We start from the raw sequence: 18,342 nt of genomic DNA on the forward strand, positions 1-18,342 counted from the left end.
CACCACCACCACCACCACCACCACCACCATCACCACCACCAGAATAAGATGAAAGTCATAGAGGACCCAATGTCTCCTTTGGCCTCATGCATGCACATCCATAGGTAAGTCATATGAGCTTGCCTAAATATACATAGATACTACACTACATACCATACCACACACAACAAATAAATAGTATCTAATGGATACCATAAGAAACTTCTGCTTCAGCCAGGCAGCGGTGGCGCATGCCTTTAATCCCAGCACTTGGAAGGCAGAGGCAGGTGAATTTCTGAGTTTGAGGCCACCCTGGTCTACAAAGTGAGTTCCAGGACAGCCAGGGCTATACAGAGAAACCCTGTGTTGAAAAACCAACCAATCAACCAAACACCAAACACCAAACACACACACACACACACACACACACACACACACACACACACACACACACAAAACAACCAAAAAACAAATGAAAAAAAAACCTGCTTCAGAACAACTAAAGAAAGTCACTCATATGGTCATATGCATGTAATTATATAAACATGTGTTTATTCATTAGTCAGGAAATGAAAGTGGAATCATTAGGCGCAGAGTGAAGCTGAAGGAGGTCAGGGGAATGCTTACAAGGTTACTCAGAGTATCACAGTAGTGGTCTGAAGCCCCCTGCCCACCTCATGGGCAAACTCATCACTAAGTGAGTTTGTCGACATAGTTATCACTTATGGTCACTGTTATTACTGTCTCTGATCTGAAGTACGGAGGTCTAGAAAGGCTTGTGGAGGGAAGGCCACAGGAAGAGCCTCAACTTGGCCCGCCTGTCTGGGTGATAGGATGATCTCGAGAGCAGCATGGCTGAGATGCCACTACTGGTCTGCCCCACTACACTGACCTGGACTCTGATGCCTCATCCCTAGATACTGCTGCTATGCATGAGAACGAAGCTGTCTTCGCAGACCCGCTGGAAGCACAGCACAGAATGTACCTGTAGTTTCACATTAAAAATCGTGGAAAACAACAGGCTGATTCTCATGCTGCATCCACACATCCATAATATTAATATTTTGGTGTGTAACCAGGGTAGAGGAATTCATAATGGGATAGTCTGCCTCCTCACATTGCCTGCTTTGGATCTGGTGTGCATTGCACTTATGGCATAGTTCAGTTGTCCTGGCTCCTTTGTAGGTGCCCCAGGGCCTGGGTGGCCTCTGCCTTGCATACAGGGCAGTGCACTCTAAACCCAGACTGGCTCTCTGTGTGCCCCATCTCAACCCTCAGGGAAGCCTCTTACTGCAACCAGGACACTGCAGCTGGCTGGCTTTCCTGCCCCTGGATTTCACTGACCAGTTCTTGTCTTTCTTGTCCCTCAGGAGGTGGTGCTCCTCAGGGCTCCGTTCCTGGTCTTGATTCCTTTCTTGGCTTTTTCTCTGGGTGATGCGTTGTTCTTTTGGTGCCAGACCTCATCTGACCTCTGGTGGCTCCTGTAGTTCCAGCCGTGGTATTTTTCTTGTTTACTAAGTGTATTAGGGTTCTCCAAGGAACAGAACTGATAATATACCTATGCATTAGTAAGGGATTTATTTGAGCAATTTATAGACTGCAGTCTGAGTAGTCTTAACAAAGCAAGCCTGAGACTTTATTCCGTCTTTTTCTTTGAATCTGACCCTTCTTCTCTAAGCCACATTTATTTCCTGGCATCTTTCTTTTTTTATTTTTTATTTTTTATTTTTTTTATTGGATTTTTTCTTTATTTGCATTTCAAATGTTATCCCCTTTCCTGGTTTTCCCCCCTCCCAGAAAACCCTTATCCCATCCTTCCCCCCCCCCCCCGCTTCTATGAGGGTGTTCCTCCACCCACCCACCCATTACTACCTCCCCACCTTCAGTTCCCCTACACTGGGGCATCTATCAAGCCTTCATAGGACCAAGGACCTCTCCTCCCATTGATGCATGACAAGGCCATCCTCTGTAACATATGCAGCTGGGGCCATGTGTACTCCTTGGTTGATGGCTTAGTCCCTGGGAGCTCTTGGGGGACTGGTTAGTTGATATTGTTGTTCTTCCTGTGGGGTTGCATCTCCTTCAGTCCTTTCTCTAACTCCTCTATTGGGGACCCTGTGCTCAGTCCAAAGGTTGGCTGCAAGTATCCATCTCTATTTGTAAGGCTCTGGCAGGGCCTCTCAGGAGACAGCCATATCAGGCTCCTTGGCATCCACAATAGTGTCTGGGTTTGGTGACTGTATATGGGATGAATCCCCAGGTGGCATAGACTCTGGATGGCCTTTCCTTCAGTATCTGCTCCACACTTTGTCTCCATATTTGCTCCTATGAGTATTTTGTTCTCTTAAGACGGACCGAAGCACCCACGCTTTGGTCGTCCTTCTTCTTGAGCTTCCTGTGGTCTGTGAATTGTATCTTGGTTATTTGGAGCTTTTGTGCTAATATCCACTTATCAGTGAGTGCATACCATGTGTGTTCTTTTGTGATTGGGTTACCTCACTCAGGATGATATTTTCTAGTTCTGTCCACTTGCCTAAGAATTTCATGAATTCATTGTATTTAATAGCTGAGTAGTGCTCCATTGTATAAATGTACCATATTTTCTGTATCTATTCCTCTGTTGAAGGACATCTGGGTTTTTTCTAGCTTCTGGCTATTATAAATAAGACTGCTATGAACATAGTGGAGCATGTGTCCTTGTTATATGTTGGAGCATCTTCTGGGTATATGCCCAGGAGTGGTATAGCTGGGTCCTCAGGTAGTATTATGTCCAATTTTCTGAGAAACCTCCAGACTGACTTCCAGAGTGGTTGTACAAGCTTGCAATACCACCAGCAGTGGAGGAGTGTTCCTCTTTCTCCACATCCTCTCCAGCATCTGCTGTCACCTGAGTTTTTGATTTTAGCCATTCTGACTGGTGTGAGGTGGAATCTCAGGGTTGTTTTGATTTGCATTTCCCTGATGATTAAGGATGTTGAACATTTCTTTAGGCCATCCGATATTCCTCGGTTGAAAATTCTTTGTTTAGTTCTGGACCCCATTTTTTTAATAGGATTATTTGATTTTCTGGATTCTAACTTCTTGAGTCCTTTGTATATATTGGACATTAGCCCTCTATAGGATGTAGGATTGGTAAAGATCTTTTCCAACCTGTTGGTACCTGGCATCTTTCATCAGACTTTTGTGGCAGCCTTTTAGCTCGTCTCTTGCCGTGCAGCTGGTTTCTGGATCTTACTTTCCCCCACACCGTACTGTTTACCGCACCACAGTCTTGGCACAGGTGATGCTTAAACTCTCTCACTTTCTAAAGTTATGGCATGAAGCTCAAACTCTGTATTATGGTGGCTGGGCCTCCTGACCGTGACTTGGTGCATTGATAATAGGTTATGGCTTGGGCGGCTGCCAGCCAAGGGACAGTGTTGACACAGGCTGGCGGTCCCTCAAGCACTCTTTGTGTTCATGTGCCTTTTCCCTTGTACTTCCTCTTCCTGCCTTCCCATTTGCACCTTTCTGCTCATTTGGAAGATTCTTCAACTGAAAGTTCTCTAAGTTTCCCCTGGGTCTGGAGGTCACATCCACTGCCCCATTACCCTAGACTCAGTACCCTTTCTCCATGGTTCCAGACGTCCTGAGTTTGAGACATTGCTTCTGTCCTCCTTCCTCTTCCTCCATTTGTTTTCTTTCTTCTATATCTTCTTCGTCAGCATTCATGTAGCCCAGGCTGACCTACTCCATACAGAGTTGAGGATGCCTCTTGATCCCAAGTTCTGAGACTACAGGCATGCACCACCACACCAACTAACGGGACACACCGCATTCATCTTTACAGTGGAGGCCATGTGCATTGACTGCCTCAAAATCATTTTTGAACTGAACTGAGTTTAAGGAAGATTGGGTAGGAAGATGTTGGATTCCATTGCAGATTTTTTTTTTTTTTTTACGTATGGGATTAAAATATTTGATGAGTGAAGAAACAGAAATTAGATTTTTAAAAAATTGTTTAAAAATGTCAATTTTGGCAGAGATGTAGCTTGAAGTAATGAACCCTTCATTAGAGCCATATCTCTTATTGTGTGTCAAGAAAGAGCATCATTATCTTGAGCTTCCAGAGATGATGATGCATGTCAGTCCACTCCACAGCACATGTATCATGTCACCTGTGTCCTTGCACCTCAGTACTGAGGCATACATCGGTGCTGTGTGCTATACAGAGGAGGGTACCAAGGAAGAGTTTGTCAGTGTTCATACCAAGAGCAAGCTAGTTGCTTTTGTAAATAAAGTTTTATTGGAACTTTTACAAGCTGTTCATTTACATGTCATTGTCTATGGCTTCTTTATACTAAAATAGTGTGGTTGAACCATTATAACAGAGGCTGTGAAGCTAAAGAGTCCAAAATGTTTGTGACTAGTGTTTTTGACACCAAAAGTTTTGTAACTCTTAGAGCTATTAGTTTTGGAAAAAGTAAAATCCTTTTTTGTTATATCCAAGTTATATTAAAATCCGTGATTAGTAATTCGAAGACTATACTTCGAACAAACACGCTTCAGCTGAGTGAGACTGTGGATGGCTGTCCTCCCCAGCAGCCTGCACAGCACTGTTGGCTCTGTGAGGCCGAAACAGTAAGGAGGAAGCACCAACTGTCAGCACCAACCTGATTTCTCCATGTCTTGTTACCCATGTGTGTGCTGTCTGCAGTCATAGGCTCTTAACTGTCAAGCTCTGGTGGACAACCAAGAGCAGTGATGATAGCCTGTGTTGTCTTGGGTGGTCTCCAGGATGTCTTTTGATGCAGTCTTGCTCAGTTGTTCAAGGAGGCCTTGAACTTTGGATCCTCTTCTTCTATTCACCCCAGAAGCTGAGATTATAGACCTGTGTTACCAGGCCTGGCTATCTGTGTCCCTGAAGAAAGATGATCTGTCTTTCTTGCCATCCTTTACGTATGAGGATATATTCATATCCTAAAGTTTGGAATGTATTACCCTTGTGCATATGTAAAACATTGCACACCAACCCAAGATGTAGAAAGCATTTGCCTGTCTGGATTACTGCTATGTTGAGGCTTAAGCACAAGCCTCCTCTTTAAACAGTTGAATGATTTTTTTATGTCTTCCTCCCTGTGTCTGAGTACCCTTCTCCACTCCTGCCTTCTGGTTTGAACAATTACTTAGTCTTCTATTTCTGAAAGAAGGCAGGCAGCCTTTTATGGAGCAGTTGACCAGACGGGAAACCTGGGAAGGCCGAGCAGATTCAGAAACCCTGGCATTTCTCATTGAGAATGGTAGGTGTTTAAATCTACTCCCAACCACGTTCCTGTCCTGGAACACGTGACCACTATACTCCATGGAGTGGACTATGACAACCAGTCACATAGGGGCAACCCCTGAAGCCCCTTCACATTGAGATGAGACATCCTTAACATCTCAGACCAAACCAATAGAAAGCATCTGCCTTTAGATCCCACCCCACTCCAAAATGTTTATAAGGTCCAATCTGTAAGGAATAAAGTACACGAGTTATTTCACTAAAGACCACCTGAGAGTGCCTGTTTTGTTGCTGTAACACCCTAAGAGAAGAGAATTCTTTCCCGGACCTTAGTAGCTTGAAACTGCTCCATCCTGCTGTAGCCACTTCCTGCTTGGTGACCCTGATTTTGGCTCCTAGCTGCCCACTGTGCCCGGCCACCTGCCATCAACTCTGGGCCAGCAGCGATCGTGGAAGAGACCTGGTAGCCCACTTTGCTCTAGCTCCCCCTTGGAGAGCTGCAACTTTTTGGCCTCTCTGGCTGGGCCAGATTCCCGCCGCAGATCCTTGTGGCAGCGCCCGGTACGCAGCAGCCTTTAGTGTTAATTCCCCTTCACTTTACCGAAGGCAATTTAGGCAATTATTTGTTGACCTAGCTAGGTTTGAGTGTGGCTAGTCAGGACCAGTGTCTGGGAATGATGGGGCTGGGTCCCAGACTGCCTGGGGTGTTGACTCCTCAGTTGTGTGGTGGCAAGGCCTAGGTGCCAGGCTTGCTTGAGAGTTGGCAGAGACTGGTGTGTGGTAGGCAGGAGTAGGAGTGCCAGCTTACAGTCAGCCTTCTCTCCCCTGGCGTGTTACTTCCAGTCAAGCAAAGTTTGTTCTGTTTTATTCCTTGGTCAAACAGGATTGAGAAGTTGAGCTGTGTGGCATACTGTTCTATGAGTTGAAGATTCATAGAGTTGAATTTCCTTCCTGCCACCGAGAGTTGTATGGAACATGGTGTCAGGAAGCGAGAAGAACTTGTTCAGGTCAGGGCTTTGGCACTGATGACAGTGCATCCCCAAAGGTTCAAGAATTTTGGGTTAACAAAAGACTTTTGACACCTCGCACTAAACCTTGAGATGATTTTTGCCTTATTAGTTTTGCTTATGAAAAGATGTCAATTTTATCAACAGCTACTGCCTTCCCAGATAAAGTTAAATTTGTATATTTTAGGTGGCCTGCTTGATTCGAGTTCCTTCTGAAGTGGTTAAACAGAGGGCACAGGTGTCTGCTTCTTCAAAGACCTTGCAGATTTTTTTGACTATCTTAAGTGAAGAGGTAAGGCTGCCTTTAGGTCCCCTCTCTTCTTCCTCTGCTGAGGGAGATGGTATCTTAGAACACCGAGGGCTCACTGCCCGAGCCTCCGGGACTTTAGTTTAATGTTCAACTACAATAACTCTTTTCTGGGATTAGTTTTCATTTGGTTATGAATTATTTTCATTGTTTTCCCCTAATTTTGAAGCAGTCATGTATTAAGTGCCACTGCCACATATGCCCTGAATGTAATTTGTCTCAGGGTCAGAATCAGACAGACTAATCACGTGAGGGAACAAAGACACTCTTTTAGAACATTGCTTCAAATTTGAGGGCCCATGGGAGAGAAGCAGTATTTATTAATAATGGGCTGATCATCATTACCAGAAAATTATTACCATAACATCATAATGTTATATGACAATGAAATTGTCATTGCTTCCCGGGTATGGGGGCACCCTTTATCCTGGTGCTCTGGAGCCAGAAGCAGATAACTTTGTAAGTTTGATGTCAGCCTGGTCTACACGGTGAGTTCCAGGCCAACCAAGACTACATAATCAGACCCTGCTACAAATAGACAGACAGATGGATGGATAATGGATAGATGGATAGATAGATTGACCCTGCCTCAAACAGTAAGTGAATGCCCCTTCTCTTCCCGATCAGTGCTGGCTATCATTGGATCTGCCCTACCTAGATGCGTGGCTCCTAGGCATGCTGCTGTTTTCCTTGTATGCGTTTAGCAGAAGCCTCTCTTCTATTTTTCTTTGATGTGGGTGTCAAAACCTCATTGTGTTACCTCAGGTTGGCCTTCAGCTTCTGGGGTTAGTCAGTCTTCCTACCTGGGCTCCTGAGTGGCCATGGCTTCTGCCACCATGCAGTGACTTTTTTTCTCCCCCTCCTTAACTAATGTGAGCGATCTTATTTGAGGTTTAAAAAAAAGTTATTTGTTTTTGTTTTGGAGGTGGGGAGGGGGTGGGCTTCCTATGTCGCCCCCTATGGGTATTCAGTGTTTTTCCTCATCCTCCCAAGTGCTGAGATGAAAGGTGTGTGCCACTATATCCCACATCTTTCTGGTCTGTTACCAACTGTAGGAGTGAGGCCATTGTTGTTGGCTGTGCTTAAGCATATAATACTAGGATTATCTTCAATATATGCTTTATTGAGAGATTATCGGCAAATGTCTGAAGTAAGTCTTTTTTAACATTAAAGGATAATGAACATTTTGTGTACTGGATTTTGAAAATGTATGTAATGTAATTATTTTCAAAAGACAAAAATGCTGTTACTTATACTATGTAGCTTGTTTCATTATTAGAGATATCATGAACTTGTGGCTTATACAGTTTAAGCCACTTTAGAATGTTTAACTTCAGAAAACTGTGGCTAGTGAGTGTCTTAGAACTCAAATTTTAGAGCATGTAAGTCTCTTTCTAGAATGTTCTTCACAAATCTTTGTTGTTTCAAGTTTTTAATCACCTGGCTTTTGTTCATTTCAGGGCATTCAAGGACTGTACCGAGGCTATAAAAGCACAGTTTTAAGAGAGGTAATCCAATGGCTGTTGACTGGTGAACCGACATTTCATTTCTTAAGTATCAGAAATATATTGGAGAAATTGGCTTAAGAAATCAAAAAGAGGGGGCTGGAGAGATGGCTCAGTGGTCAAGAGCACTGGTTGCTCTTTAGGAGGTCCTGAGTTCAATTCCCACATGGTGGTTCAGAACCATCTCTAATGTGATCTGATGCCCTCTCCTATTGTGCAGACATCGAGGAAGACAGACACTCATATACATAAATAAATAAATCTTTAAAGAAGTCGACAGGAGAGTGGTATCCCCAGAAGCTGTTGAGTTGCACCGTGGTTGTTCCATCTAGGAGAATGCCTGTGATGGTTTGCTGAATGGGCTGGTGTCCTTGTCATCCTAGCTGAGCCTTGTAGCTGAAACAGTAAGGAAGAACTACCAAGTGTCTGACAACAACAAGTTCATGCAAAGCCACTTACGCAAGAAGCACTCCAAAGCCACACCCCTCCGAAGCCCACCACAGGGAGGTAGCTTTGGGTCCCCCGATGCTGAGGAACTCACTCTGGAGAGAAGCCTGCCGCTTCCATCCTGTGCCTTCCAGCTAACATGCTATACTGGTCTTGTGTGGGAGAGGGGATGATAAAGCAAGACTTGGTCCTCAATAATGACATCACTAATGCTGTAGACAGCAAGCGTTCATCGTCTATACAGTGAAATGTAAGAAACAATTTTGGTCCAGGACCCAGAAGGAAGAACTTGCTGATGCTTCTTCCTCTTCTTGCAGTCCTGGGCTGGAAGCATTTAACTTGTAAGAGTATTCCAGTGTAAATGATGGGGCAGTTAATAAAGTATTGAAGTGTTCTTGTTTTGCACTCCTGGAGGTCTCCTTAGGATGCTCCGACAGACAGTGTGTGCTGTGGCCTAAAGCTTTGGTTTCCACTAACAACCTGCACTACAGCCTTGTTGCTGTGAGCTTGTCAGCTCCCCTTTTGGCAGACTGAATGGCCTGTTTTTACTTGCTGCTGTCTGGCTGAAATATCACCTGTGTGAGTCTCCTTTTGCCCTTTCTTTCTGACTCACGATATCTGTGTGATTTGCCCATCTTATACCTGGATGCAGGAAACGTGGAGAAAAGTAATCAACGTGTTTTTTTTTTTTTTCTGAAAAGGGCTGAATAAATGAATACATTTCCATTCCAGAGAGTGCTAGTTTTCAGACAGAGATAAAACACATGCTCACAACTGTTGTTCCCTCCTTTCAAAATTTGTTTTGACATATGTCATGCTAGTAATTAATTTTTTGGCTACAGTCCTTATGAATTGTGTGACCTTACTGAGATGACTTTGTTTACTCAAAATGGCAGTGCTTTGTTGGCAATTTAATTGGGGTCTTGAGCATTATGCAGGCTCATAAAGGCGCCTTCAGAGCTGATTTTGCTTGAGGTATATTACTCTGTGTACATTCTCGGCTGGGACGAGAGAGGAATCACTGCTGAAGGAAATGTAGCTTCTCTTCCAAGTGAGACAAATCAGAAGTGAAATGTCTGCTTTAAACAACACTTTTGCATTATGGGGAGTTTTGAGCCTTACATTATCCTGGCAGTAATATCAAATCTTTTTGTCTGGAGCCGTCTGATTGTTTCAATAAGAAATACACAGACGCTTTATTGAGAACCACCAGGAAATGTGTTGTATTTGTTCAGTGTGAGGTTTTTTTCCTTTAAGATAGTTTTCTCTCACTAGTGTTTAGAAGGGGATTGGAGTTTGGGTCCATGCATTAAAGGAAGATACGTGTTTTCTGGGCTTCCCTAGCACTGTCACATGCATTGTGCTATGCTTGATGCTTGTAGCTGTTGTAGACTTGTCCTCTTGCTCATCCGAACTAGTTCAGTTTCTGTGAATTTTATGCTGAGTCTAATCAAGGTCAACAGATTAGACTGTTTCCCTCACCTTGTCTCTTCTCATCTTTCTCATGGACTTGACCATATTAGCTATGACTGAATTCTGGGGGTACTTGACTCATGCTGTGGAATGTGACATAGAAGGACTTGGGGAGGGAAAGAAAGCAGAGAAAAGCCATCTGTTTCAAAAGAACTTGGAGTAAACTAAATTCAGCTGGTGCCTTTAGTCTACAAATTCTACTGAGCATTATGCAGATAGCTCTGCCCTGATGGGGAAGTGCATGGGGAGTCTTCCTTGCCAGTTAAAGCCTTCCTTGCAGTTAAAGCCTGCTGAGGTGATATACCTGGGGAAGCCCACCTGGGGTGCCTCTCAGCATCTGTCACATGGAAGCAAGCCTTAGGGCTGGAGAGGTGGCTCAGGTGGTGAAGTACCTGAGTTTCAATCCCTCACCACCCACTAAAAAAAGGGTTGTGTTGACATTTGCCTATAATCCCAGGGTTGGAGAAGCAGAGCTATTCAGATCCCTGGCGCTCACTGGTCACCCAGCCTAGCTGATTGGATGAGTTCCAGGTTTGGTGAGAGATTGTGTTCAAAAAATGAGGTAAAAAGTGCTTGAGGAAGACATCTGATATTGATCTTTCATCTCCACACGCACACATTTGTATGCATGTGCATGTGAGGTACACACATGTGCCCACCAGGTATGTACAAAAGCTTGCCAGTTAGAAGTAGTCAAAGAAAACAAGCAGATAGAATAGCCTGAACAAAGACAGGAAAGAACTGCATGCGTGTGTGAGTGTGTGCGTGAGTGCATGCGTATTTATGTGTGTGTGTGTGTGTGTGTGTGTGTGTGTCTGTCTGTCTGTCTGTCTGTAGAATAGGGGATATGAATCTCCAGCCAAGGAAGGATCCTTTCAGAGAGTACTGATAAGGTGGGGTACTTGCAAGGAGGATAAATGGAACCTCTCTGCTTAGCTGCATATTTGCCAGAAGGCTGGAGGAAAAGACATGGAAGATGCCCCAGAAAGAGTCTGACTTTGTGTCCTTGAGGTGTAGAGGAGAAATTTCCAGTTTGTGGCTCTTGCTGCTCAGATGTGAAGGGATGCTGGTACTGTTGGTACTGTGTCAGTGATAGAAATTTCCATCTTAATGAGTAACTCAACCGGGCATGTTGGGCACACCTTTAATCCCAGCACACTCGATGCAGAGGTGGGCAGATACCTGAATTCAAAGGTCTACAGAGTGAGTTCCAGGACAGTCAAGGCTGCACAGGGAAACCCTGTCTTGAAAAACAAAACAAAACAACAAAAACCCAAGAACAACAAAAGAGTAACTCCTGGCTTCTTGTACAGGGGTGTAGCCTCACCTCCCTACTTCCAAGCGGGCCAAATGTACAGCCTGTTCTATAAATTTGAGGGCCCAAATTGATATTGAAAAGCCATTGACTAGCTCACCCCAGAGGAGATATGGTCACTTTGCAGTCGCAGTTACTCTCAGTATCCTGTCCAGCAACAAGCCTGCCTCCTTAAGGATGCCTGTGACTTGTCTTAAAATTCTCTTTCTGATTTCTGCTGTCTGCCCTCTGTTGCTGTCTCCCCCAAGGCCTTCATGTTGTTATAGTCTCTTGAGTGCCTTCTACAGCCATCCATTTGTTCCTTTGAGCTCTGTTTTATGGTAATGGTATTTGCTAACCAAATATATTTTTGGCTATTTCTTTTTCTTTACAATGGTGTAGTGCCTGATTGTACAGTGAACCTTTATATAGTTAACCAGCCTCCTGTTGGCGGCTGTAACAGTTTTGCACCAATGTGTAATACTGCTTGTTAATATATCCTCTTGTTCATGGTTCAGGCTTGTAGGTTATATGTCAAGACAGAGAACAATTTGGCTAAAGAAATAAACGTGTAATTTAGACAGGCGATATAGAGTTGTAGGTCATGGAAGTTCCAGTCTGTATTTTTGTTGAGAATATGGAAGTTCCCCTGTTTTCTGGCTTTCTAGTGGTGCTAGCTGTCCATAAGCTGAAAATAATGTCACCTGGGTTTTGATTTTGAGTTATACTGAATGTATTAATGTGTGTTAGAACTCGTTTGTTTATTGGATTATTTGAATTATCCACCCTTTTTTTAGAATTAACCCAGGGGATTTATGTAAATCTCTTTTGTCATGCACCTTCCTTAATATGAACTCAAAAAACAAAACAAAACAAAACAAAACAAAACAAAACAAAACAAAACAAAAACCAAAAAAACCCCCATGAACTAAGTTTGTAGTCTTGGTAATCAAGAGTCTTTAAAGTTGGAGGCAGAGGGATGACTAGTTCAAAGCCTGTATGAGGGATCTTGCAAGATCCTGTCTTCAAAGAAAACCAAAGCCAGAAGAAAGCCTTCAACAGTAAAAAATACCTCCATGTAAGGTGTAACTCTACCCCCCAAATGCTGTCTGCAGTTGGCAAGTAATGTTCCCCAGTTTCCCCTGCTTGGCTGGGAACGCTGCATACACTGGTTCTACTGAAATCTTAGGTAGTTTGGAAGATGTTAGAGTAGTAATACAGTCTGCCCTGGCACCAAGACTTAAAATTGACTCAAGGTTAAGTTCTGGCCTCCGGAAGCTACTTGGATCTATCTGCGTTTGAATGTGTGACTCTGGTTCATGATAGATAATAGGTGTTCAAAAGAGGGGCCCAGGGATTGCTGTTGCTCAGCCAAGGGGCAAGATGCTTCATCCAGATATCTGGGAGAGAGGAGTTTTATCATTGTAAATAGAATGTGGGTATAGTTACCCTAATGATTGGACTTTCAAAAATCATTAAGTAGGTTGGGAAAAATTGTGATTTAAAAAATTTTGGTGCTGATTTGCTGTAAAAGTTTGCCGTTTTTCAAATAAGAGCACCATCGTAGCTTGCTTTCTGTTGCTCTGATAAAAACAGTCTGACGAAGGGCGACTTGGGGAGGAGTGGGTTATGAGGCTTACATTTCCATGTCCATTTCCATGTCAATCCATCTTTGAGGAAAGTCACTCAAGCAGGGACAGCAGCAGAACCCAGGAGGGCACACTGCTTATTGGCTCCCTCCCACGGCTCGCTCAGCCTGCTTTCTTAAATACCTGGTACCACCTGCCACTGGGGTGGCACTGCACGGACAGCTGCCCCCCCCCACGTCAATTAGCAATCAAGAAAATGCCTCACAGGTTTGCCCACAGGCCAGTCTGGTGGAGGCATTTTCTCAGTTGAGGCCCCTCCAGCTCCTATCCCTGTTGAAAGAGCATTAACCAGCACAATGACCCATTCAAGAAAAGCCTCTTGCTTTGCTGGGATTGATCCCAGCGCCTGGTGGGCAAGCGGGCTCTCGATCACTGAGGTGCATCCTCAGCCCAGCCTATCTGAATGAGCCTGGCTTATTCAGGACACTTCAGTGTCCTCCTTTGAAGAATGACATGAAGCAGCTGCCACTGCTGGAGCCTTACCACTGTCTGTCCTTAGGTCTGTCCACGGCTTTCTCCATTCTTGGTTGTTCGTTTTACTGTCTAATGAGAGAGGTTCTCTTTTCAGCTATGCGTTCCAGCATGTGTCTTTAAAATTGTCTCTTTGCTTTGCCCCTTTGCTTTGTCTTTGGTTTCTCCCCCTTATTTCCAGCGTGTTTGCTTCTCTTGTCTGCATCTCTCTCTAAGCTGACGCCTTTTTTCTGCTCTTTGCATACTGCCTCTCGAGCACAGCACCATCTACACAGTGGGCTCTCAGGAAACATTCCACAGCCCATTTGGGTCGCTTCTGTTTTGTTCCCATGCTACCAGACACCACGTTCATCGCTGGAGGGTGAGGCAGTTCTGACTGGGGCTGGAAACAGCCAGGCTCTTCTGCTGCTGCCCTGTGTTGCTATGATCTGCACAATTGCTAGGCAGTGAAACTCCAACATGGAGATACTTTTCCAAGACTTGAATTTTCTTAACCCTTAGAAAAACTGTTTTTTGTAAGTGTGGCTTTGTTGGAGCAGGAGTGCTGTGGGCACTCACTGTTGTGAATCACAAAGATTATCAGACGCAGTGGCCAGCAGCCTTTGCAAACTTTTAATGCAATGTTGTCCTTCAGTTACAATTGAGTGCAAACACACCGAGCCTGATTTTAATCCTCCAGAATGCATTTTATTAACTATGACCAAATAGAACATCTGTTTAAATTCCATAATGTTGGCTTCATGGGAAAAGAAAGGGAAACCCCTATTTGGCCTTAGATTTTGTCCATTGCTTTCTCAGTCAGCAAACGTGTACTAAGACATTCTTATTAGTGGGAATGTTAAACAAATGAAACACGAAGTTTCCCCTTTAATCGCAGAGCTTTATAAGATGAGTCACTTATTGCATTTGCATTGTTGTAGCTTCTGTAGAAATCTGTGAAGAGTGGAGGACGGTTCATTCAGTTAATCCTTTACTGCAAGATTTGACGTCACCGTCCTTGAGCCTGGACCTTAGCCTACAGTTTGTATCTTCTCATCACAAACAGTGTTAAGCAGAACAATTTAGTAAGACGGATTTAATGTAGAGAAAATAACCTCAGCCCTCTACTCGGTGTGTGATTAGGGTTTGTTTACAGAAGCAGCTGCTAGCTACTTTTCTTATTCTTTGGATGAATTTGGCTTTTACTGTAAAGTTTCAAATTTCTTGGCCTGCCAGGTGGCTTAGCTGATAAAGACCTGGCCACTTGAGTTCAATCCCTCGGACCCCCATGGTGGAAGGAGAGAACGAACTCCCATAAGCTGTCCTCTGCCCTCTGTATATGCACTGTGGCACTCAAATGTGCACACAGACATATAGGCATAATAAATAAAGTGCAATAAAAAGAATTATGGAGTCTTCAAATACTTCTATGGTGTATTTCATAGTTTTCCATCAGTCAACTCTTCTACATGTCCATCCAGTGGAGTCAGTTTTTATATTCTGTGTCTTCTATAAGTACTCTTAATTTTTGTCCTTTCTAGTTAAAGTTGCTCCTGTGGAAGGGATACACACACACACACACACAGATCCCACATATATAAATCCTATTACTGTGTAAATTTACTGTTGGAAAAACTTCATAATATGATATGTCTCTCTTCCATAGGAGCAACTGCAACCTGTAAAAACAACACACACACACATGAACACATGTATATATGTGTGTGAATATATATATATATACACAAACATACATATAAACACATATATGAATGAATTATTTTCTAAAATTACATACAAAAATAGTAAACAATTGTTTCATGAGGAAGATCCTTCATCATATATGTGTGGTCATTGAACACCATAGGCTGAAAATCTTAAGTCCCATTACTGTGTAATTTTACTGTTGGAAAAATTCCATCTCATAAGAGGATTAAGAGAGAAACTATGTTTATGCATTAAGAAAATTCAGTTTGAAACAAAATATAGAAATTTTATAAGTGATTCAAGGCTGAAGGTTATTTGAAGGAACTTGAGGTTCAACAGTCTGGCCCAGACTAGCATGGCCTCATAAAGAGAAAAGGTACAGTTTGGAATGGCTTATGATCATGTACTTAATGTATTTTTAAATTTTTAATCTATAAAATATTAGCCTTTTTTCAGATCAGTGAGCTGAAGCTTGTGAAATTCAAGAGCTAGCAAAGTGGTGGCACTGGAATGTGAGGTTGTGTGTTTGTGCCTTTCTGGTCCCAGATGCCTCTTGCTCATACCTCACAGATTGATCGCCTCACAGATTCTCAGTACCTGGACAATGGCAGCAGATGTGCAAGGCTTGGATCAACACCTAGGAAGTAGAATACAAATCAGTGTCCTGTGTGTGCGGCTATGGTCTTGTGAGCGTGTGGAGGGGGTGTGTCTGTGAGGGTGGGCACGCAGGGGCACATGCTAGTGCCTGCACACAGAGGCCAGAGGAAGACACTCAGTGTTCTATCCCTCTCTCCTACCCTCTTGAGGCAGCGTCTGTCACTAGGCTGGCAGCCAGCAAGTGCCACTGATTTTCCTATCTGTCTCCCTGTGGCACTGGGGTTAAAGGCAAGCATGTGGCTGTGCCCTGATTTTTTCTTTTTATTATTTGCATGAGTGCTGGGGACCCAGGAGCACAGTTCCTAGAGCACAGTTTTTGAATTGTAAAGACTTCTAGACGCCCCTCCTCTTTCCCTCTCTGGGTGTCATCGTGTGCAGTAGGTGTGAAAGGTGATGCTCAAGCCTTGAGAAGGCTTTGGCACAGAGCCAAGTACGTTATGTAATGGCGGAAAAGAAGAAACCAGTAGGAAAGGGGTATTCTCGCCTTTGAAAGTGCTGCATTTGATGGCTGGGCTTGAGCTGAAGCTTGTGGTAGATAATGAGACACTAGAGGGTGCCCAAGGCCTGTGTTTTGAATGTGAAGTGAGAACTCTCCACAGGCAGGAAGCTTGGCCTTGTTCACATGGCTTCAATAAAAGTGGTTCACATTGGAAAATGCATTTTTTTTTTAACTTTGCTACATACATGCTCAGACTATTTTTATTTTATTTTTTAATTTAAACGCAGTATCAATTGGTAGAGTGCTTACCTGATATAGAGCTGATGTTTGAGTCCCAGAACTGCATAAAATTGGGTGTAGTAGTTAGTATGCCTGTAATACCCAAACTGGTGACAGACACAGTATGACCCTGAGTCCAAACAAAACAAAACAAAACAAAACCAACCAACCAACCAAAACCCAAAAAACAAAAATGAAAAGCAAATGAAGACATTCCCTCCTTATCTAGAGCAGGCTGTCCTCAGACTCAGTCCCCCTGTTTCAGCCTCCTAACCAACCCAAAGAAAAACGTCCCTGATTTCAGTGTGATCATGACTTCATACAGGCCCAGACAGGCGGGTGCGTGAACTTGTCAAGTCTTGATGAAAGGCCTGCCTGAGCTCGGAGCACAGAGCCTCTAGAGACTGGTGGGAGGTGGCTTTGGGGCCTGGAACAGGCGAACGTGAAGTTCATCTGAGAGCTACAGTTTAGCCGCTAGGGTTTGTGTACTGGCCTCTGTTTGCAGCACCAGTGGGGGCTTTGTTTTCTATTGTAGTTACTGTTGTTTTTCCACACTAGGAAAAAGCCTTCAAAGATTAGTCTGAAGCCAGCAGCAGAATATGTGTGGACTCTATCCCATCCTAGTGACTTTTATAAATCTTTTTATCAATTATTTCAAAACCACAAAAGAAAAAAGCTGTGGGGCTATAGGGAGGACTCAGTGGCTAGGAGCACTGGCTGCTCTTCCTGAGGACCCAGGTTCAATTCCTAGGACCCACATGATAACTGCAGTTCTAGGGAAATTGGCTCCTCTTCTGGCCTCCATAGGTACTAGATGCATGTGGTGCATAAACACACATGGCAGACAAACCACCGATCATAAAAGTAAAATAATAATAACTTTATTTTTAAAAGTTTTTTTAAAAGGGAGGTCAGATTTGGGTGGTGTGTGATATAATTTAGAATAATCTATTTTTGTTTGTTTGTTTTTCCAGACAGGGTTTCTCTGTGTAGTCCTGGCTGACCTGGGACTCACTTTGTAGACCAGGCTGTCCTCGAACTCAGAAATCCGCCTGCCTCTGCCACCCAAGTGCCGGGATTAACGACGTGCGCCACCACCGCCCGGCTGGCAAGTTAAATTTAAAACTTAATTCTTAAAAATCTTACTGTTTTGTCAACGAAGTGTGTGTAAGGCTGTAACAGAAGGCGTGGTGACCAGCAACCTCGCCTGGCCTAGGCCTACACTTTTGGATACTGTGTTGAAACATTAGCGTGTGGACTTTTTCGGTGGAAGAGAGGATGTGGTTTGCTCTGTGCTCCTCCCCAGCAGGGATATGGCTTAGCCTTCCAGATAAATGCATTTAGTTCTCTGGTGCACGTGGTATGCCTTGTTTTGACTGACAAGTCCTGTGACAGTTACCCAGTGTGTGGGGTGTCTGTTGATTTACCTTGTTGTTTGCTGAGAGCTTTTCTCCACCCTTGCAGACACCGAGTTTAAACAGTGTCTGTAGTGTACATGGGGGTCTCTCTAATGAAGACCACAGCATCTCCTCAGATGCTGGAAGATCGTACACTGCATGTGCCTCCCCATGTTCTTCATGCTATGGAGCCACACATGTAGCGAGTCTGATGTTCTTAAGACTAGATTTGGGTTACTTTAATTTGACTGTTTTTATTTAGGCGCGACACAAATGGTAGTGTTTGGCCGGCGGCAGGCAGTGCCCTGTTTAATCACTTGAGTAGGTGTTCTCCGATTTCCACATACAGATGATTCCGGTATTTGTTGTGAAGTGTTCCATGGGGTAATATTTTGAGGCTGTGTGACTCTCCTCTTCCCCAATAATCTCTCCGCTAATAGTTCTACCATCTGTGATGTGCTCGCTCGGAACGTTTGTTCCACTGGTATT

The 18,342-nt window shown here is 43.8% G+C and overlaps 1 protein-coding gene across 5 annotated transcripts in view; it reads left to right on the plus strand.

Moving 5' to 3' along the window:
* Slc25a26 (solute carrier family 25 member 26) overlaps positions 1–18,342 on the plus strand; it is a 101,200-nt gene that overhangs the window by 27,369 nt on the left and 55,489 nt on the right. For 3 of the 5 annotated variants that reach the window (XM_021164333.1, XM_029478601.1, XM_021164334.2), the window contains exons 4-5: positions 6,437–6,541; positions 8,017–8,064. The exons of the other annotated variants lie outside the window; for them this stretch is intronic. In XM_021164333.1, the coding sequence (XP_021019992.1) occupies positions 6,437–6,541; positions 8,017–8,064 (153 nt within the window). The remainder of the gene's footprint in view (positions 1–6,436; positions 6,542–8,016; positions 8,065–18,342) is intronic. 5 annotated transcript variants of the gene reach the window in all.

The sequence above is a fragment of the Mus caroli genome, chromosome 6 (genome assembly GCF_900094665.2).
Source record: "Mus caroli chromosome 6, CAROLI_EIJ_v1.1, whole genome shotgun sequence".
Classification (NCBI taxonomy): Eukaryota; Metazoa; Chordata; class Mammalia; order Rodentia; family Muridae; genus Mus; species Mus caroli.